Source organism: Limanda limanda, chromosome 8 (assembly GCF_963576545.1).
Source record: "Limanda limanda chromosome 8, fLimLim1.1, whole genome shotgun sequence".
NCBI lineage: Eukaryota > Metazoa > Chordata > Actinopteri > Pleuronectiformes > Pleuronectidae > Limanda > Limanda limanda.
The window spans coordinates 3,207,611-3,230,958 of NC_083643.1; the positions used below are offsets into that span (position 1 = coordinate 3,207,611).

General features: G+C 43.3%; 1 protein-coding gene across 1 annotated transcript in view; it reads right to left on the minus strand.

Moving 5' to 3' along the window:
- Positions 1–23,348, minus strand: part of LOC133008877 (spondin-1-like) — an 80,370-nt gene that overhangs the window by 39,258 nt on the left and 17,764 nt on the right. Inside the window, exons 4-6 of the mRNA XM_061076243.1 lie at positions 13,943–14,016; positions 12,970–13,092; positions 12,349–12,497 (exon numbers count right to left, since the gene is read on the minus strand). Of these exons, the coding sequence (XP_060932226.1) occupies positions 12,349–12,497; positions 12,970–13,092; positions 13,943–14,016 (346 nt within the window). The remainder of the gene's footprint in view (positions 1–12,348; positions 12,498–12,969; positions 13,093–13,942; positions 14,017–23,348) is intronic.

Sequence of the window (23,348 nt, forward strand, 5' to 3'; positions counted from 1 at the left end):
TTATTTAAAGTTTATTTACGGTCATAGGATTGAATGGTGTAATTTAGTCATTTTGGATTTCATGTGACTTCTGGACTTTTCAATCTTATTTCCTGTTTTACTTTGAAAATCCAGTTTGACCCAGTTCATCTCTAACTGGCTTTGCTCCCAGTCTGATTCCCAGTCTGGTGCTGGTCTGCCTCACGCTGACTCCTGGGACCTTTCATCCAACCCGATGCGTTTAGCCTCTAGTCCTCTTCAGTCTCACGTCTCGTCTCTTCAGTTTGGACTCGTTCCAGTTCTTTCCTCTTCTGTTCCTGTTCTCCGCTGCTTCCTGTTCTTCCTCCTGAGTTCTGGGATCACTTCCTCTCGTCTTCCTCTCTGCACACAGACTGTAAACCCGTCCGGTTGATTAAATACTCTCGTCTGCACAACCCGCTCTGTCCTTCGTCTGCAATTTGGGTCCTAACATCCTCTTCATCAGTCATTTCCCTCCAGCTGCATGTTGCTGTTCTGTCCTCGTCCCTCCCTCTGCTGCCAATACAGTCACCTGACCTCCCCCCTCACCTGTTCTTCACCCCCTCATTAGCTCTCCATTGGTCCGGTACAAACTGCTCGCTGCCAGATTTGGTCTTTGTGCCTCGAGCTGCAGCTTCCAGCTCTCTCTCTCTCTCTCTCTCTCTCTCTCTCTCTCTCTCTCTCTCTCTCTCTCTCTCTCTCTCTCTCTCTCTCTCTCTACCTGATCCTCTCTTTCACCTTGTCTTTATAACTTGCCTTATTTTTATTTTTATACTAAAGGTTCCTCACTTTTTTTACATCTGCTTCCCGAGTCGTGTTTTTCTCAGAGATCTTCGGCGGCAGACATCATTAACGGTCGCACCAGGCCAAGGACGTTTATTGTGTGTGTGTGTGTGTGTGTGTGTGTGTGTGTTTGTGTGTGTGTGTGTGTGTGTGTGTGTGTTTGTGTGTGTGTTTGTGCGATGACCAATAAAAGAACAGAAGCCAATTACTGCAGGGGAGAGAAACTTCCTGCTCTGTAGGAGAAGCGACATTAGTCAACAACACACCTACACAATCACCTCAACCAACGCACCTACACAATCACCGCAGCCAACACACCTACGTTTAAAGGAAATAATTAGATATTTTCCTACTTCTAATGAATTCTCATGTGTTGTTTACCTGAGCTGCTCACTTAATGATAAAGAAACATAACAACACCTTCTCTATTTTCTACCTTCCTCCACTTTTCAATGGAAATGACCGTTGGATGAACAACCAATAATCTGGTGATGATAGAAAAACAATAGTGATTTTAATTTGCAGGGAACTGAGTGAAGTAAGATGGAAAAAATACATTTTGTTGGCTGTTTATGTTTGAAACGTATATATTAGAAAGTTATCTGGAGAAGAAAAGATTAGTTTTATAGATATGTTATAGTTCTAGATTTAATCTTTAAATATTTTCAATAGATTTGTCTATTTTTTCTATTTTATGCGTCTTCTCTTTTCACAATAAATACACAGAAATACATGTTCCTGCTGTTTATCCTTAAAGGCATTTCACCGTGAATATGACGAATCTACTTGTCATATTCTGTCATTTCTCCAGAGTGTAATTCTAGTGAAGAAAGATGAAATTTCAAGTGAACATCTCAGTCTGAGTTTATGCATAATTATCGCTTCCAGGTTTGAAGGGAAAGTTTAAATAAACGTCTCTAGTGGATCTGTGTTAGTTCTGCTCCTCCTGAGAATTATCACCTAACCCTGCAGACCGGTCACTCCTCCCATCGTCACACATGTTCTATTCCTATATTTGTGGTTGAGTCTGAATGTTTCTCAACTTGTATTATAAAAGAGAGGAAGCATGTAAACAGCCCATGAGCATCTCTCTGAAGCTTCTATAATAAAACCAGTAGAAATCAGAAATGTGTGGGTGGGAAATGAAATGTGTTTTAATGCGTAACATGCAAACACAGGTGGAGGTAATCACTGTGTCTCCTCCCGTGGTCCCGGTGGGAAACAGGAGGTGGAACCAAGTCGAGAAGCACACGCCGACGCCAGCAGTGCTTCTGACTGGAAACCCGGAGAGTACATTTATTTCCATTTAGCGCTATATTTATATTTATTGCTTGGAGGTGTCTTGATGAATCCACAGCCTCACATGAGACCTGCCACCTTGCACTCGCCTCCAGCAGCTGCTTCTGGAATCAGATACGTGTCGTCTTCAATAAGAGCTGAGCGGAATAAATTAGACTCTAAACAACAGTTCTGCTGTTTCGCTGTTTTATTTACACGCACACGTCTCGTTTTGTACATTTTTATCCACGTCTGAGCAATTTACCTCCTCGCTGGGATTTGACAGCATTTGTCAGGTCGGTCATATTAAGGCTGTTTTCCTCCGCACGATATATATGGACTGAACGCTCCTCGTCTCAGGGAGCGAGAGGTGGGTGGAGAATGAGAGGCAGTGTGTGTGTGTGTGTGTGTGTGTGTGTGTGTGTGTTTGTCTGAATGTGTGCGTTTCCTTCCCTCCTGGTGTATCTTTGTGATTTGTGCACACGTGGGAGTGCATGTACCCCGAGTTCTCCGAGTGAAAGAGTGACAGGTAGTTAAGTCGAGGAGCAGCCGATGACAGTGCGACATGCACACACATGTACACACATGCACACACACACACACACACACACGCACACACACACGCTGGCAGAGTCCTGGGGGATTTCTGTGCAAAGCTTTCGGCGGCTGACAGGCCGACTGCATCTCACCACTGACTCTTAATTGGCTGCGAGTTTCAGGACGGAGACAACTGGACGAACGAAGCCGAGGAAGAAGCCGGTGACGGTTCTAAAGATGATTGCATTTCATTCCCCCCCCCCCCCCCCCCCCCACACACACACACACACACCTCAGCTCTCTGCTTCCAATTAACAACGCAGTCTCCGATGCCGAGGAACAGAACCTGCAGGTTGTGGTCTTCTTCAGGAGGAATGAGGAGTTTTAGACGATGCATGACTTCATGCACATTTACAGACAAAGATTCAAATGTGTGTCTGGTGAAGCTTCCGTACATTTAGATGAAGACGCGTTTGTGCGAGTGGAGAAGTTTCAGAGTCAGAGATTTAAAGGGACTCTTACCTTTGTTGCATTTGAGAATTACAGCACATTCAAATCATCCCGCCTTCCTCCAATGCCCCACCCCCTCGTTCCCATCCGCGGTGTTTTATTTAAGAAACTTTATTTACACAAGCAGACTTACAACCTACTGCCTCCGCGCACGCACGTGAGTTTTTGTTTACCAAAGCAATGGATTCGGTAAGTTATATACATTTACATTCACATGCCTTGATGACGCGGGCCCGAATGCGCCACAAGAAGCAGACGGAAAACCTGCATGTCCATGCAGCAAACAGACAGGTCTGTCGGCCAATAAGGTCCTTCGGTCCGAAGAATTTTATTGGTTGAAGTTTTCACTAAATATTATGAGAGTGAAAGAATTGTTTGTTTTTACTCCTGGTGGGTCTGTCTTGCATTTTAGAGTGTCATTACCTTATTAATACCAATTTAACCTTATCCAAAAAAAGTGTAAAAATGCAACAAAGGTGAGAGTCCCTTTAAAGATAAAAATTACAAAGCTGTTTGAGTAATCTGAATTGAATGTTTCTGCTTCACCCAACACTTCCTGAGTCCCTGTTTCCCATTTTAAGGAAACGTTTTGTCGTAAAATAAAGATTTGAGTCCAGTGCTTCAGTTTGTGCAGTTCTTTGTGCTCCTCAAGGTTTTGTTTGGATTAAAAACTATAACGATATAACATTTCTGACACATACACTGTAATGACAGATGAAAAGTGTTTCTCCGCTTCCTCCTATTGTACAAAATTAAAGCCAGAATATCCTGAATCCTGGTGCTGCAACATTTGTCGACAATCTGAAACAAAGAGAAGCTCGACTGAACACGGAGTCACGGCTGCAGCTCTCTCTTATACTGTTATAGTATTATTATCCCTGTGTATTATATGACAGGTCCCGACTGCTCTTTATATTATTATATAAAAGTTCACGGATGTAACCCTGTGATAGTTTGGCACGACGTGAATATAAACGACAGGACGACGGAGTGAGAGAAGAGGAGCAGAGCCGAGTCTCTCTCTCTCCTTCACGCATGTCGGAATCCGACTCTGGCTCTCGCCCAAGCAGACGGGAGGGGGGGGTGGAGGGGGGGTGAGTCTCCCGGCCGAGCAGCAGCACAAACATTCCTCTCAGACGAGTGTGAAGCGGTGACGGCTCCACAAAAAACCTCTCAGAGCAGCAGTGACAGTTAGAGAAGGTGCACACAGAGATTCTCTCACTTAGCTTCACCACGCTCGTAATCTGACAGGAGAGAGAAAGGACCGGGGAACTGTGGAGTGCTGCTGCTGCACCTGGAGCTCTGTGTGTTCGCCCGTCCGACCTGCAAAGTGTTTGCAGTAGAGTGAATGATAGCTCTCTCTGACATCTGTCTGAAGTAAGGCCTTTTCAAAACAAACAGAAAACAGTCAAAAATGAGAGGAGAGCAGAAAACGAGAGAGTGGAGAATTGTGGGGATTGGCTCATGAGAGCTTGAGCATCGATCAGTTGGTCAGGAAACCGTCAGGAGAGAAGGAGGAGACAGGAGAGAAAGTGATGGATGGAAGAAGGAAAGATGCAAATAAGAAGGAAAAATAAATATGCAAGAGTGAGGACGGTGGATTTGAAGTATTTAACGTCAACGGTTCTTAAAAGAAAAGAGAAGCGACAGATTTATGGACTCAAATCTTTTTTATATTCAAATTTATGGATTCTCATGGAAGAGGATGGAAGGATGAAAGAAAGAACATTTACATTTTTTTTTATATTTAAGAGTAAAACTAAATCATGTACCACATCTGTACAATGATATTACACATTTACATTTGATGTTGCAGCGGTTCTCAATTTGAATATAAAAATATTTAGCTCTCGAGATCTTTCCTCTCACCTTGGGGTAGTTGAGCCATTCAAAATTGGTTCTTGTGTGTTTGCAATACATCTTCAAATTGTCACATCTGTAAACAATTTCAACACTAAGTAAAAAATGTATATAATAAAGTAGCCGGCTGGATTTGAACGAGAGACAGATGAGGAGGCAGGAGAGAAAGAAAATCACATGAGGAAACAATAAATGAGAAAGAAGAAGCATAAAAGTAGAATAAACAAACCAGCAGATGCACAAAGCTTCAGATGTACGTGAGGTCACTGTGACCTTTGACCCCAAAAATTGAATCCGTTCATCTGTGAAACTAACTGAAGGTGTTTTTAACATGAATGTTCACGAGGTAATGGATAAGTCACATTGACCCTGATCTTTGACCACCAAAGTCCAATCAGTTCATCTTTGATCCCAAGTAAATGTTTTTGCCAAATTAGAAAGGATTCCCTCGATGTGTTGCTAAGATACGGAGTTCACAAGGCCAACCGTTCTTTGTGTGGTCATAAGGAGCTTGACCTTTGACCTTGACCACAATAATCTAAGAAGTTCATCCTTGAGTTAAAGTTTGTCCCAATATGAAGAAACCCCCTCCAGGTTTTCTTGAGATTCCACGTCTGAGCCACAGAAACAAAAGGTGGGAAATCAATAAAAAGAACATTAACAAAGATATGGAGCTGAATTCAAAATGACTTCCACAGCAGATTGTGTGAGTCGCCTCAGACCAAAAGTACAAAAAAACTTCAAACTTCAGCCTCCCGCCCGGAGCCATCTCCTCACTGAAGGTCACCGGGACACATTCTACATTTCCAACAGTCGCACTTTTCTGTCAGACTCACACTTTGTCATGGAAATGAGAGCGACTGTGTGCGGAGGCCTCAGGTGTCTCTGTGCTTCACGCTCGCTGGAGGGCAGACAGGCCCACGGCTCGACTTCACTCATCACACAGCCCACTTCCTTTAAAAAACCCTTTCAAAATAAGAGTCACTACCAACAACCCGCTTAGAACAGGAAATACAAATCAACCCTCGACAATAACGTCATTAAATAAAATAGCTTACAATTATAATGCCGATATTATTTCAGCATAGAAATATCAGGCAGCTTTTAGGCATGTGTATCACAAAACAGGCAGAACAAGAGATATATTTAATTGCTCAAAAAAAGTTATGATGGTTCGTTAATGGTTAGCCTATGCATACACCTCGAACTAGCTGAGATTATTGCTAATGTTAGCACACTCAAATATGTTATAACTTAGGTGCAAGCTAAATTGAGATTTTACTGTTAAACATTATGCATTTTACAAGTAGGCCTAACTGACGCCAGCTAGATGTTACTTTACTTTACATTCTATTATGCTTTTATATTAGATTAGATTCATCAAACAGTTGATAAATAAAGGGGGAGAGCACCTTGGCTGCAGGCTTACAGTATTAAATGTATATAATTTTTTCGGTATAAGATTCTTTGTTTGAATATTTTGTTTTTGGACTTTACTTGAATGTGTGTGTTTTAGCTGTTCTACATAGTGTGTTTACAAAGTAAAGTAAAATTGTGTGATTTTTCTCCTTCTAAATCTTTTCTTTATTGAAGAAGATTGCTAACTTCTATACTTCTGCTTTTAAGTTTGTATTTATGGAAGACTATTTAATTTCTACGAAGATTTTGCACATCCCGATACTTGTGTGTATGTATGTTTTGGCTGTTCTGTGTACTGTGTTAAGTAGATTTTCCTTTTTCGTTTTAATAAAATGTTAAACTGGCAGAAACAAACGTTTTTTTCTCGGGGGGGGGGGGGCATCATAAAGGAGTTATGCTTAGGGCACCAACATGGCTAGCAGCGGCACTGGCTGAGAATCGCAGGTCTACTGGCTTCTCACCACAGCTGGAGCCATGAGAGAACCTCGGTAGCTTCATTAAAACCTCACTGACGGCGCCCGGCTCCTCCTCGCCGTCGATACCAACGACTCGCTGGTCGCCCGCTCTTGACATTTCGCCGTCTGATCCCGGGTGCGATCTCACTTGCTGACAGAGCAGCTGGCATTTCACATGCAGTCATAATCACGTAGCCGCAGATTATTTCTTTGTCCCGTGTCGGCGCGATGGTGGCAGCTGGAAAAGGTTGAGGATTTACACCTCGGCCAGCAGATCCTCACTTCCTGCCCCCCCCCCCCCCAGCTCGTGTGATCGTTACACACTCTCGGCTGCACGTGGCATTTCCAAAGCAATCAATAATTAGCTGTGTGGTGTAATTTTGTCTGTGGAGTGAAGTGGTGGTGACATTAAAAAGATGATTCCTGCTCCTGTGGATAAAACAGTCTGATCTCATCCTGCTGATACGAGTGGCTTCGGTTTAACATCGGCTCATTCAAATATCAGTGTATTCAACATGTACATATGTATCATAGTTTTCATATTTGTAAATATTAGGTTACATGAGAAAGAGAAGCAATTTTTTTCCCTCTTTCGTTAACACACATAACAGTATATTGCATATTGCACATCCACATTTCTCTCCTGTTTTGCATTTTACTCTTTATTTAACTTTTTATATCTTGTTTATATTTTTGTTTTGTTTTATATACAGTTATTTCTTTCTTATGTGAAGTACTTATATGCTTGATGTTCTATGTATGCATCTATTTACCAAAGAAAATTCCAGGTAGGTGTAAACCTACTTGGCAATAAATCCTTTCTGATTCTGATTCTGATTCTGATTCTGATTTTCCCTTTTCCCAGGGAATAATGCACCTTGATGAATAAATAACAGGCACATCTTTAAATATCTATAAATCTGTGCAAATGGTGTGGATATAAAAAAAACTAGCTTATTTAAATGCAGCTTCAAACTGGGTATGTGCATTAGTGGGTGAAACTCTAGTTTACAAAAAATTTTGTGCGGTCAAGAGGAAATGTTAAATCCATCTTGGAACACTAGTAGCTTCGTGCAAAACAAGATCCGACAGATTTCGGCTAAAAACACAGAAATCGCTTATGAAGTCAAAGAATCCTAAACTTTCCTTATTGCTTCTTCTCGAGATCTTTTCTCTCACATCTGGGGTAGTTGAGCTGTCAAAATGTTTTTGTTTTGTGTGATAGCGATACGTCTTCAAAATGTCACATCTGTAAACAATTTCAACATTATCTAAAAAATGTATATAACAAAGTAGTCGGCTGGATTTGAATGAGAGACAGATGAGGAGCCAGGAGAGAAAGAAAATCACATGAGGAAACAATAACAAATAATTCAGATGTAGCTTTTTTAAATGTAGCTTTAAACCAGGTATGAGCATTAGTGGGTGAAATTCTAGTTTACCACAATTGTTTTTGCAGTTAAGAGGAAATGTTAAATCCATCTTGAAACACTTGTTGCTTCGTGCAAAACAAAATCCGACAGATTTAGTCTAAAAACACAGAAATCCTGTGTGAAGTCAAAGAATCCTAAACTTTCCTTCTTGCTTCTTCTTCTCCTCTCGTGCTGTTTGTCTCCAGAAGACCTTCAGCTCGTTCTGACAGCTTCACTCAAGAGACAGGATCACTTCAGGCTCTCGGCCGTGTTTGAACTTGTCCCTGGAACCTGCAGTCAGCTGCTGGAGAAGCTGGTTTCCAGGGAGCAGGAGCCGGGACGCTCAGCCAGTGAGCAGCCGGTGTCTTGTTGGTATGAGCTGATGTTTGCCTTGAAGCAGCTTTTTAGAAAATGAACTTTACTTCATGCATTTTTTCCTCAGGGCTCGTGCGAGTCGGGTCCTGTTCCCCGAGTCTCTGTGCTCACACGCTCGGCCAAGTTCAACCTGAGCAAACAAGCAGGAGCGACTGAGAGTTGGGTCGGGATTTAGAAAAGCACGGTTTGCAGGAGCAACTCAACTTTGACCGTGAGACTCATTGAGTTCGAGCAGAATGCTGAGTCAACAGAACAAACTGGTTTTTAGTTTCTGACTGTTAACGATGACTTCCTGCGGTGCACGAGTATCAAGAAGTTTTAGACAGAGACGTTGTGACGTGTAACCAGCTCTCAGGTCTGTGTGTGTCTCTGTCTGCCCGCCTGTCTTGTGTGTGAGTTCGGGGGGGCGTAGGTGGACCCTGGGCTGCAGAGGTTGGTCTCGAGGCTTTGTCCTCACATCACCACAGCTGATTGCTCCTGTGGATGGTTGGGATTCTCAGCTAAGACAGGGATTACTGACCCATGTCGGCTTCCCACCTTTACAGCAGCAGCTCTGGTGTCGGCCCGGTCGGCCCCAGGGAACTGAAGAGAGTGTGTGAAATGTGTGTGTGTGTGTGTGTGTGTGTGTGTTGGTGTGTGTGTAGAAAAGATAACTTTTAGACACAAACACGAAAACTCTTAAGTGTGAAGCTGAGTACGACAAACATGGTGAAATGAATTGAAGGAAAAATCCAGACTCCAGTCGTTCTACTTTCCATTTAAGAGACAAAGTCGTGTAAATAATCACGTTAGAATCAATCTGCTGAAGTTATGAAGATGATCCGTCTCTCACGGGCCTCACGTTCGCCCTGATTCACACAAATTCAACTTTCCAGCTGCTTTACTTAATCCTCCAACTATCGTCTGCTTCCCTGTGGCTCACTTTAAAGAGAACTGACAAGATAAAGTTCCACGTACGTAGTGAAAATAACTTTTTACATATTTACACTTGTGCACAGATCAAGAAAACGTGATATAACATGTTACTTAATGAGGTTTGTAGGCAGATTTTTGCTCATCGAGGTGTTTTCCAGTCTTTATAATAAGCTTCACATTTGATGCACATATATGAGACTGGTATCAATCAATTCAACCCAACTCTTCCTCGGGCTCTGATCAACACATTTGACAAGTATGAAGACGATTAGATAAATAGTTCCTCGAGATATATGTTCCACATACAGACAGATTTCTGATTTTATTAGATATGGATCTAAAAATTAAAAACTGAATCTTTGCAGCTTGTCGGCCACAAATAAGATCTTTACAGATTGTTTTAAAGTACTTTAGACTCAATGTTAATGTGCTATAATGGACGTAACAGATATAATTGATAGATTTATTGTGTTAAGTTTTAATACTGCTTGTCAGATGGAAAATTAAACTCCATCTCACTCTGCTGCCAACTGTGATTACAAGTGAAAAATCTCAGTTTTCACTTAGCGGACGAGTCAGAGCAGAAAACCTCTTCAGAGCCGGGATTAGAAAACGTTTAAAGACGGCCTGTGACAGAAAGTCCCCAGGAAAAAAACCCAATGGCCGACATTCCAGTGTACAGTGTACAATCAAGCTGTTTCATTCTGCAGCTCAACGGCTGACATTCCAGTCGACAGTACACAATCAAGCCGTCTCATTCCGCTATGAAATGGGCTGAAGTTTCCATTGTGTCAGGGTGGTTATTAGCCCGGAGACAGACAGAGGCAGCCAGCAGAGGAGTTAGGCCCGTCCGTCAGCCGCTGGCGTCTCCACACAACCGCCCAAACCCAAAGTGACAGGCACACACCACGCTGACAGACCACTAACAACACGCTATTGTTCCCCCAGCAAATGGTCGGGCTCACCTTTCAGAGCCCACAGAGGCAGAATGAGTGTGTGTGTGTGTGTGTGCGACTGTGAGCCGGAGTCCAGCCGGCACACGGCAGCACCACACATGTAACGTGTGGATTCATCACATGTTATTATACCGGGACACTGACATGTTCTCCTCTTCCTCAAGTGAGTCAGCGAAGAGGAAGAAGAACCAACAACTGATAAAACAAACTTTATCCTCAGTGTTTCAGCCCAAAGTCTGAATGCAAAAGTGTTTTTAATTCACCGAAACATCTGAAAATAACAGAATGTGTGTTTGAATAAAGATTTCATGTTAGTTTCAATTTGTTTTTAATCTCACCGAGTTGTGAGAGTGTGGGAATGTGGACGTGAGGGTTTTATATAAGTGGAGGAGTTGGACACTTTCTATAAACTCCCAATATATATATTTATAAATATACTGTCACATCAGCCAACCCTGTATGGATTTTAAAAGTCATGCACGTATTTGACTCGGCTGAATACACACTCAAGTATGCACAAGCACACACGTCTACAGCTGTGTCCTGTCATGCTCTCTACCCTGTCAGTGCCACACACACACACAGACACACATACAAACACACACACACACACACACACACGCACACAGACACACACCTGAAAAGCTGACACAACAGTCTACGCTCTCGGGTTTAAATCCAAAATATCTGATCCCCTGAAGGCAGAGTTCACTGAATTTCACCGTATTGCACATTCATCAGCTGACATGTTGACATTAATGTGTGTGTCTGTGTGTGTGTGCGCGTCTGTGTGTGTTTTATTTCAGATTTTATTGCCTCAGCCTGTCATTAACCTCACAGTGTGTTGTAATAGCTCCTGACAAATGGCGAGGAGGCGTGAGAACATATCACCAGCAGCTGAAGTGACACTGATGAATGTTGCAGTGGGAGTGTACTGGATTCTTATATATTCTTGTATTTTTTTTGTATTTTCTTGTATTTTCTTGTATTTTCTTGTATATTCTTGTATTTTCTTGTATATTCTTGTATTTTCTTGTATTTTCTTGTATTTTCTTGTATTTTCTTGTATATTCTTGTATTTTTTTGTATTTTCTTGTATTTTCTTGTATTTTCTTGTATTTTCTTGTATTTTCTTGTATATTCTTGTATTTTTTTGTATTTTCTTGTATTTTCTTGTATTTTCTTGTATATTCTTGTATTTTCTTGTATATTCTTGTATTTTCTTGTATTTTCTTGTATTTTCTTGTATTTTCTTGTATATTCTTGTATTTTTTTGTATTTTCTTGTATTTTCTTGTATTTTCTTGTATTTTCTTGTATTTTCTTGTATATTCTTGTATTTTTTTGTATTTTCTTGTATTTTCTTGTATTTTCTTGTATATTCTTGTATTTTCTTGTATATTCTTGTATTTTCTTGTATTTTCTTGTATTTTCTTGTATTTTCTTGTATATTCTTGTATTTTCTTGTATATTCTTGTATTTTCTTGTATATTCTTGTATTTTCTTGTATATTCTTGTATTTTCTTGTATTTTCTTGTATTTTCTTGTATTTTCTTGTATTTTCTTGTATATTCTTGTATTTTCTTGTATTTTCTTGTATATTCTTGTATATTCTTGTATATTTTTGTATTTTCTTGTATATTCTTGTATTTTCTTGTATATTCTTGTATTTTCTTGTATTTTCTTGTATTTTCTTGTATTTTCTTGTATATTCTTGTATTTTCTTGTATTTTCTTGTATTGACAGTTTGGATCCCTTCACACCAGCATTCATATTTAGTCGTCAGAAAACCAGAGGACAGACATTGAATGAATGCTGTTCAATTAGAAATGCAGTAAGAAGCCATTTCTACCTTTTGGCGAATCTCCTCTTCCATCTTGATGGGTGACCCGAGCTCGGCCACCTGCCGGACGCCCTCGCTGGCGTAGCCTCCGTACTCCCACAGCACGTAGCTCCTGGAGTGGGACGCACCAATCAGAGCCGACCAGTGGTTGGCTCGTCCTGGGGGACAGGAAGTCAGGGCGCGAGGATAAATAACTACTGGAGGAGTTCCTCAGTTTCTCTAAAGCTCTTTTCTCTGTGTTTCTGTTTGCAGCACATTGACCCTTAATGCTCTCCTCGGCTTTCCAAGTTAAATAAAACAAAGAAGAAACAACTCTTATTTAGCTGGACAGAGCCAGGGGGGGGCTGTGATCGATGAGCGAGTGTAGCAGTCCTGTAGGAACGTGTGTGAATGTGACCTGTATAGTAAAGTGGTCGTTAAAACCAATAACGTGCGACATAAATGCAGCCCATTAATAACTTTACCTGCTTCTTTCCAGTTGTTAAGCTCTGATAGAATAACCTGTCTATAGTTCATCATTTTTTTTTCCTAAACCCATTTTTACTACAGTTTAAACAACTTCCTGCTGCATATAAATCTCAGCTGAGTTTCCCTGCAGCTCCTCGGTTGTGCCCGGTGGTCTGAACTCACGTGGGTAATCCTTCGGATGCACTTTCTCCGACCAGTTGCCGAAGAAGGTGAGCCGATACTTGGCTGTTCCGCAGGCGCAGCACTCCATGGCCGGAGCTTCTGTGGCTTCACCCAGCAGGCGCTCTGAGGAGGAGACGGGAGGTGATGCACATACGATCATATACGTGTTAAGATTCCAGGGGAAACAAGATGCACAGACAGACATGATAGATTAAACACAGACGAGCAAATTCACACCTGAATAAATCACCAGATAAATGACAATAACCTGGAACGGAGAGAATGTCACAAAATTACATCTAGGGAATAAACCCGATATTAAAATGACACATTAGCCTTGACGTGGACTCATGAATATTCAGTTGCTGCCCTTGACCAGTGTTTTGAAAAGACAGGTCAAGAGGAGAACCTGAATATTTATGAGCGGCCAAACTATTTTAGGGGGTAAAAAAAACTAATTTAATGCAGAATGAGTCAAAAAAGTAAAGGTACCTAACTTATGTCGTCAAATTGAAACGGCGTGGCTTGATTGGTTTGCATAATAGTCTGGAAAATTAGATTCTGTCGAGGAGAGGATGATTTGATGAAAGTGAAAAACCCCCCCAAGATTAAGTTTGAGAAATCGTTTGTCCAGACTCTGGGATTTATTGGACATTAAATGGTGCGTCAGAGCTCAGAGAGTCCTGTCAACTTTCCAGAAACTTTCTGCAGGTGGATAACAAAAGATCTGACGTCAAAGGAATATTTAAATTCCACGCAGACTCCCACGAGTTCCATAAATCACTGTCCCCTGCAGTTTTCATACTTTATTTCAGACACAGAACAAAGCCCTGGCAGCTGCTCTGCTCCAGAGGCGTGAAACACAACAACAGATAAAACGAGGGATAATGGTTTGATGATGAGCGGTCAAGGATGAAAAGATGAGCAGCCAAAAGAGGGAGAGGTGAGCTCGACGATGGGCGGCTGTAATTACCTTTCTCACAAAGCCGGATGGTGAGCGAGCCCTCTTCCTGGAAATAGATGATTCTCTTCTGGACGATGCTGGCCCTGGAGATAGAAGAGAGCGAGGGAGCGAGGGGTAGAGGGGGCGAACGAGGGAAACAAAGAGAAAAACAGAGGGATTATGAGACGGAGAAAGGGAACAGAAGGCCGGGTGGCACAGGGGGAGTAACGGTGCATTAGATGGATAACACTGTAATGTGCTTTTTTTTTGTTTCCGGTGTGTGATCTCGGCCGTTGTGTTCCTCGGTGAGAGGGAAGGTAATGGTTTCCCCGAGGTTTCCTAATGGACACAGAGAGAACACATCTCTTCCCAGGAGCAGGTCCGTGAAGCTCACTGCAGCAGGAGGAGATTTAACAGAGCAATCACACAGCGACCTGTACAACTAGAGACCTGGAGTTATCTCCTGAAGCCCTGAGGTGACAAGAGGATAAAACAAACTGTGTCTCAGTTCAACACGGAGAAATGGCAAGTTACTGTGAATCTAAGAATATTTGTCTGTACATAAATACAGATCATGCATCTTGAATCCGTCTCACTATTCAGAAAAAAAGCACTCAGACCTCCAGACCTCCAACCACTGAAAATTTGAACATTTGTACATTTGCACTTACTGTATTACCCCGCCTATAGTGTATTCATATTTATATATATTTATATTTTTATCCTGCTCATAGTGTATTCATCATTCTTATATCTTACAATTCCTGTTAATACTGTAATATTCCATATATATTTCTTACTGTACAGATCTTATTTATTACATTTTCACTTTAATAAGCACAATACTCTGCACTTTTACTGCCTTTTTTTTTCACTTCTGGTTACATGCTACACTGCATTTCGTTGTATAAGTACTTGTACTGTGCAATGACAATAAAGTTGAATCTAATAAATATCCTGGATCATCTTACGCTGATGACGTCATTTAGAGTCAGAGTCATTAGCAAACGGGGGGGGTCCCGCCAATATGCACCCTCGACCAATCGTGAGTCAGTCTGAGCTGTCAATCATATTCTCTATATCATCAAATAACTAATTAAAACAAAACTATCAGTGTGATAAGAAAAATGATTTGACTTCTTAATTGTGGTCCATGTCCCATCCACTAACATGGAGGAGACAGGGTTTTCTGACCCATACCGAAGCCAGCCACCAGGGGGCGATCAGGACACTTTTAGATCGTAAAACAATAAATGTTTAAAGCTTGAGGATGATGAAAATGTAAGAATATAAATGACACAATATTCTGTTAAAAAGTCATAATTTCCATCCCTCCATTCTACTGCTCTTCTGTTGAAAGACATTGGGCGAGAAGCAGGATTCAAACCACCTACGCTCAATTTAGATAATTTCCAATTAACCAATCAAGAAGCCGGAGAGAAAACCCAGATCCTCGATGAGAAACACCAAACTCCCACGAGTTGTATGAACTGAAGAACATTCCAGTTCTCACACCTGCTCTTTCCTAACAGCAGCAGAGTCTCCTCCAGCGGAGACACATAAAACCCAGACGACACAGACACAAGTGGAACGAGTTCGGAGTCTGGAGGGGGGGGGGCAGCTGACGTTAAGCAGGAGTTAGTGTTTATATTGCTCCTATAAATCTCACACACACACACACTGAAGGAGGCGCTATAGCCTGAAACATGGACTGACTGCTTGGGCATGAAATTGAAAAACAAAAGTGAAATATACAGACGATTATCGAGCTGCCCCCCCACCCCCTCCACTGTTCTCCATTGTCTAATAGTTTCAATGATTTTGGATCAGATGAATCCAACAGTGAGAATCATTAGGGAAGAAGAAGAGCACGTACAGATTCCTCTTCTCTGTTTACATCTGTTCAATCCCTGCATCAGTCTGAAAGTTTACTCGTCTTTGTTTTGGACGATTTCTCGACTGCAGGCGGCTGCAGCTCCGAGGAAGCAGATTGTTCCCGAGACGCGAGTGGGAGGAAACGAGTTCTAACACCGCTGCTGCTCCGGAGAGAGAGAGAGCTTAATATAACACATCCGCTGGTTTACGAGTGGAAGGGGGAAGCAAAACGTATGTGCTGTGAATTTAACTGCAGATTGAGCAGCCAGGGAGTTCACAACATTTTCCACAAAGGTAAAAACAACGACGGCTCAGATGCATCTTAGTTGAGAGAATCTGAAAACAAGTAGCTTCTACAGAAAAGAACCAAAGACAACAATACATATATTTATGTCAAAGCTTCTGATGTGATTAGCTGTTCGTGATTTGCAACTGAAATCAAACATTTATTATAAACTGGAGCACGAGATGAATCTGAGAGAGGAATCAAAAAAGTTCTAAAACACAAATGAGCATTTCTCTCCAAATATAGGTTATTTTTTCAAACTGTTTTTATCTTCAAACGGCTGAAACTGTTAAATTGGGATAACCACTCTCCTCACAACTTTCTATCACGTGATCCACAAAGGATTTGTCTGACGAGGCAGAAGTTACAAAAAGTCTGGAATCATCTAATGTCTGTTTTAAAGCAGCTTCACCTGATAAAGTTCTTAAATATCGAGGATACACAGAGAAGCTTTAGGATAAAACATCATCCCAGATATTCTCCCTCAGGTTGGGTCTCCACCACCTCAAGCTGTGGTCCCAGACTCCAGGTGCTAGTTAGATGCTGCAGGTAACATCCAATGGTTTGTCTCTGGTTGTTCACAAGCTGAAGCAAATGGAAACGATGACACACCGGTGAGTGTAATAAAATAAACTAATGAGACTGAACTTCCATCCACTGACACGCTGGGATCTCCTCATTCTTCATGTTGTGGATCGTGAACAGATCCTGTTGTTCTCCACACTCCGGCCTTTCCATCACTTTGCTGAAAGTGAATCTTGGTCTCAACACTTGTTCCCATTGCTGGTTCCAATCTTCTCATTCCTGCTGCTCCTCTTAGTGTCTGCTCTCCTTCTGGACTGTGACTCCTTCACCTCCGCCCTGAGGAGGTGTTTCTTCACAGTTCTCGTCCTTGGCCATTTACGTGTTCAGTGTCTGATTTCTCAGTATTTCCTTCTCAGGACTTTGATTGGCTCGGCCAGTGATCGCCTCTTGTCTCAGCTTCACAACTGCTTCTCTCTCAAGGGCGGCTCTTCCTGTTGGTGAATCTCTCTGAACCACAACTTGCTTCACAGCAAACAAAACGTTGCCATAACTTAGCCGATGTTCACAAAACTGCATAACAGAAACTGAAGGAATCCACCCGGTTGTTCCAGTAGATTTTGGAGCTGCAGCTGCTTCTGAGCAGATGCATCGAAACACAGAAGAAATCTCAAACATCAATACCACTTATGGCGACATTGCAAAGAAAGCATGTTCATAATTACAAATCTGGGTTTTCCATCTTTTTCCCACACGCTGCTATTGCCTCCTGTGTCCCTCCCTCCCTCCACTCCCCCTGCCTCCCTCTGCTCAGGTTTCTTATTAATCATACTTCCTACAGCATTTCCTGCCTCATGCATTACTGTAAATATATTCCACATCTCAGCGACCTGTCTGCTGACTCGTCTCCTGCAGACTTGGACTGAATACCGCTGAATCTTTGGCGTTGTAACCGTTCGTACAATAATGTCCTCACTCCATGACAAGTGCTGCTGACTGCAATAATAAACATCAGCAAAGTGGAGGAAATCCAATTCAAGTAACTGGGAGAAGCAGTTTACGCCGTTTTACTTTTATTTGCACACAAACTGAAGCTGTGGATGGAAAATACGATACAACGATAAATATATAACGTGTGTGACTGTAGAGGAGCTGAATCCAAAGTGAGCTGGAAGGTATCGATGTTTACAGCTGAGAGATTGTTCATTGATTGACAAGGATGAAGAACTTCTCCCATTGTGAAAATGTGAATCCATTAAAATGTTTCCTCGGCATCTTAATGGGAATTAGAGCAAGTCGTCCACAAGGGGTTTGCAGGGAGTCAATTAAATCTATAGTAATAAAGTGTCCTTGGTATAAAAGAAGGTAAAAAATCAATTCTGCGCAATGAAAGCACCAATCAGTCGGTTATTTACACTCACAATTGAACTCATAAAGACATAAAAGGTGTTTTTCTTTCTTATTTCTTATTTCTCTTCTTTTGATTTCTGTTCTCTGCAGAATGTGACGCTGACAACATGATTGTCAAGTTGCAAGAAAACAAGTTCACAATCTCTCGTTCTGAGTCTAGAGGCCTTGCAGCAGAACATTGAGACGTCACAGGGAAGTTGACCTTTCACCAGTCGGCCAATCGCTGACAGTCGCTACATGTGGAGAGAATCAACGCCGCCTGGAAGCTGTTTGTCTTTTCACAAGGAGGAGGAGTCAGAACACACGCTTCCTCATCAGTAACACAACAAGCAGCCGAAGGTTTCTGAGGGAACAAGGACAGGCAGCTGCTGCTACACAGGGAAACTGAGGTTTTACTGTTTGTCAGTTGTACAACTTGTGTTTTTACCTCCATCGAGTATCTTGTGTATTTCATGTGAGCAGAATAACAACAACAACTACTGAATACTACAGATCTTCTTGAAACTGGGAAAGGGGCCACAAAATAAACCATTAAACGTTAGGAGCAGGTTTTTTATTTATTTTGCATTTTTGTGAATTTCTCGACAAACTAGAACTGAAAACGCTCCACGAAGGCCAAACACCCCCCCCACACACATCCAAGCTGCACCGATCAACACTCAGAGAAATCCGTCTGCCAAAGGAGCCTGATGTTTTTCATTAGGATCCATGAGCGTCCAATTCTCTGGATCCACCGTCTGATCCGTGTCTCGTATAAATGTCGGAGCAAATTTTAGCAAATATTACCGATAAACCGCACATTTTATGCCGTTATTAAATATCCAAACTTAATAAAGGTTTAAATCCTGATGGCCGTGGGGTAGAACACTTGGAATAATCTACTTTTCTTTCAATCTTCTTCTGTCTTTGTTTTGCGACGGCGCAGACAGAAGAGTTTCGATCCAGCTCTCAAAAAAGCTTTAGCTTTAGCTTTAGCTCGCAGGGAGATTTGTGTTGTCGCCGGGCGAACAGACGACTCTTCCTCCTCCTCCTCTTCCTCCTCTTCCTCCTCCTCTCGGTCACAGCACCAGAATACTGAGGGAGGGATTGTGAGGGAGGTCAGTGTGAGGTGAGAATGTGATAAAGAGACGGCCAGAGGGCAGCGATGGAGTGAGAGCAGAGCCGTATGAGACCTGATAACGAGACGAGAAGTGATGGACAGGACGGCAGGAGTTTGATTGGAAAACACTTCGGCCTCATCTCTCGCTCTGTGACTTTTAGCTTCAGGTGGAAAACGTTTCCAGACACAAAACCACATTTCGGGACTTCCTGGTGATTAGAGAACAGATTTGGGATGTGAGCTCATCAGCAGCGGCACAAGCTCCCTGGTGACCTGAGGTGGAAGACACACAATCTTTCACACTGACACACAATCTCACACGCACGTGCACACTGCTGCAGCCTGAGGAGGTGGAAACCAAATGGAGCTTTGAGAATGGGAAAAGGGGGAAGAGTCAGTTGTGACTTTAGAAAAACGCTCAAATACTTTTAAAAGAAGATTTGTTAAAGATGATATGATATTTGCGATTTCTAAGGGATCTTCGCTTGCAGAGATTCAGCTGTTGTTGAGTTTTCGAGACAAAAGGTTATAATTCCACTTCCTCGGGGCAGATTAGCACTGGTATTACTTTTGACCTGTGGAAACAGCTCTTGGCTCATAATAAAGGATTCGAGTTCAACAGAAGGGTCTTGTTGTATAATAACAGATCGATAATCCAATAAATTGTTTGGATAAAACAATAAGTAAACAGAGCAAGATCAACGTGTGACTTGGTCGAAGCTGCACTTCCTGTTTGCTCGTTTCTACAAACTTCTCCAACTATTGTTACGTGAACAGCGAGAAAAGAGAAAACGCACTTTTTAAAAATAAATACGTACAAAGCTAAATATGGGTCGGAAAGTTAAGAACGTGGTCGGCTGGAGTGCGGACTTCTTCAGAGGCTGTGGAGGCTTCACAAAGTGAGGAGGAGGAGGAGGAGGAGGAGGAGGAGGAGGAGGAGGAGGAGGAGGAGGAGGAGAGGAGGAGGAGGAGGAGGAGGAGGAGGAGGAGGAGGAGGAGGAGGAGGAGGAGAGGAGGAGGAAGAGGAGGAGGAGGAGGAGGAGGAGGGGGAGGAGGAGGAGGAGGGCCGGTCTGACAGTACACTTCCTGCCTCGAGGAGAGAAGCTGCACATTGTATCTGGGAGTTGTTGTTAGTTCCAGTGCCAGTCTCCGGCTGAGATGTTCCACAGAGATCTATTTAAAAGCTGCTGACACGTTCCTCCTGCCAGGGAACTCGTGAGCGTGTGAACAGCCGACTCGTGTCAGACGCTCGGCTTCACTTCCTCTCCGCCGAGCGAGAAGCAGGAGCTCAGTCCCCGAGAGGCTCACAACACGGGATTAGAAATAATTAACTAGGGTTTGGATTATTGGTTATCTGCAGATTAATTTATCCAGGGCTGGGGAATTAACTGGAAACGTTTATAACCTCTAACTGATTTAATCTTGCTCGAGTCTGTTAATCAGAGGAAAACTTCACCCAATGCAACCACTCACTCACCAACACTAATCAGAAGTTAGAAGTTAAATATGTGTTTCTTTATCCGGTGTTGGAGGGGGTGGGATAAAGAATCGTTCATTAATCTTTATCGAGGTAAAGGTTTGAAATAATCGTGGTATTGATTTGAAGTCATGCCGCCCACCCCCAACTTTATCAATGGATTCGTTTTATAATGTCAGATTTTGGAAAACCACTCTAAGCCAATGGTGTCTTCGTTAAACTTGAAACTTGAAACTTAAAATGAATGTTCCATCCAACCAGCAGCCACATTTCTAAAGAAACCAGATTTACTTTCCAAGACGACTTCGAAGAAAACTGAAGATGGCTGCTTAAAGGAATTCTACCGTCTTATTGTGTAACTTCCTTATTTCTGCCACAGTTGTCGAACAGGTTGTGTGTTCAGCCTCCACCTACACAAAGAGTAACGCTGCGTTCACAATGAAAACAAAGACAATAGTGGCTGAAGTGACTGTAGCTGCTGCTGTGGAAGCAGTGGGGGGGGCATGTGCTCCCACCTTTTCAATTAAAACCGGCTATTTTCTGCAGCTGTGGTTTCTAAAGGAACACAGGACCCAGGAGGATGAGCACATAACTACAGCTGAGGAACCTATAGGACCCGTTCTGATTATGAGTCGTATGACTCCAGGGAGCATTGGACAGTGGACCAGGTGAAGCCATGAGGTCGTCGTTAACAGGAAGCCGGTTCCACCTCAGACGGAGGAAAACAATGTCGTAAAGCTGATGGAAACACGGCGTCGGTCGGGTTCAGGAGTTACCGACTCCTGGTGAGAGTCTGCTGCTGGATCTCACGGCTCCGCTGAAGCAGAAGCTTTGAGTTTGATGTACGATCATCAAGTCTGTGTTCGTCTGTGCTTTTATCAATACTTTACCACTTCAATCATAAAAGGGTTTTATTAAGGTTTTCAATAAACCAGAACCTGACAGAACTTACTGGTCGGCTCTGTTTCCAGTTCCCTGGAATCTCGTCTCAGATTCACGAAGGTGAACGAGGATATTTGGCTTTTTGCCGCACTTGCTGAATTAACTCCTTCACCAGTAAAATCTCGTGTTAATCTGGTAATAAAACCCCAGCTCCTCAGTTTAAGCCTCACAGCTGTCAGTGTATTTACCCTCCTCCCAGAATCTAACTGCACTGATTGTAAATAGCAGGTGCTGACGTTTGGCTGTAAATTAATAAAAAGCTGCTGGACTGGAAACGAGTGACGACACTGGGAAAGGAACTGGAACACTCCCAACTGTACTGGTCTGTGTCTGAAGCCTCCTGCAGGGAAGTGAGAGACACGATGAGGAGGAGGAGGAGGAGGAGGAGGAGGAGGAAGAGGAGGAGGAGTTGGATGAGGAGGAAGATGATGATGAGGAGGAAGAGGAGGAGGAGTTGGATGAGGAGGAAGATGATGATGAGGAGGACCTTGGACCATGGACGAGTACAGTGCTGGGGAGTAGAGAGATACAAGATAAAGAGAGGAGGAGGAGAATGAGGAAGATGAGGAGGAAGATGAGGAGGAGGAGGAGGAGGAGGGGGAGGAAGAGGAAGAGGAAGAGGAAGAGGAAGAGGAGGAGGAGGAGGAGGAGGAGGAGGAGGAGGAGGAGGACGAGGAGGGAGGGAGGAGGACGAGGAGGAGGACGAGGAGGATGAGGAGGAAGAGGAGGACGAGGAAGAGGAAGAGGAAGAGGAAGAGGAAGAGGAAGAGGAGAGGAAGAGGAAGAGGAAGAGGAAGAGAAGAGGAAGAGGAAGAGGAAGAGGAAGAGGAAGAGGAAGAGAAGAGGAAGAGGAAGAGGAAGAGGAGGAGGAGAAGGAGGAGGAGGAGGAGGAGGAGGAGGGAGGAACAGGAAGAGGAGGGTATTCCCCTCGGTGCAGCAGGACTTCGGGTTTTAGTGAAAACGAGCAATTTGGTGTAAAAAAGGTTCCTCATTAAAATTGCACTTCCCTCTAACTCGACTCCGGCCTGGCACAAAGAGCCCCCCCCCCCCCCCCCCCCCCCCAGGAGACGGCTGCTGAAGTTGTCGAGCTCAGACCATCGGCCCGAGTGTCTCCTGACAGACATGAATTCTCTTTGTGCAGCCGGGGGAGAAGCAGAGAAGTGAAAAACGGGAAAAGGAGAGCGGACAGATAAGTAAGAAGACGGAGAGACGAACATCTTAGAGAAGGAAAAACGTTAAATCTCTCCAGGTGAGCGCCGACAGACAGAAGGTGACAGTAGAACGAGTTGGATTTGCAGAGCAGATGCCCCCCCCCCCACACGCAGGGGCTGGATTTATTGAACTGGTGAACACTGGCATGGCCGCTCGCCATCTGTCGCCCGGCGGCGTCAGATAAATCAGAGGAAACAGCTGGGGGGAGGACACGGTGGAGGTGGAGAAGGGAAAGTTGCAGCGGAGGAAGGGAAGCGTGTCAGGAGGAGACGGAGGAGAAGAAGGCAGACGTGTAGAGAAACAGGGACGGGGGGGGGGGGACTCGACTAGTTATCGACTGTTTGTCATTTCTATAGTTTGCTTGTCAGCTGAGGAGGAGAAGGAGGAGGAGGAGGAGGAGGAGGAGGAGGAACAGGAAGAGGAGGGTATTCCCCTCGGTGCAGCAGGACTTCGGGTTTGAGTGAAAACGAGCAATTTGGTGTAAAAAAGGTTCCTCATTAAAATTGCACTTCCCTCTAACTCGACTCCGGCCTGGCACAAAGAGCCCCCCCCCCCCCCCCCCCCCCCCCCCAGGAGACGGCTGCTGAAGTTGTCGAGCTCAGACCATCGGCCG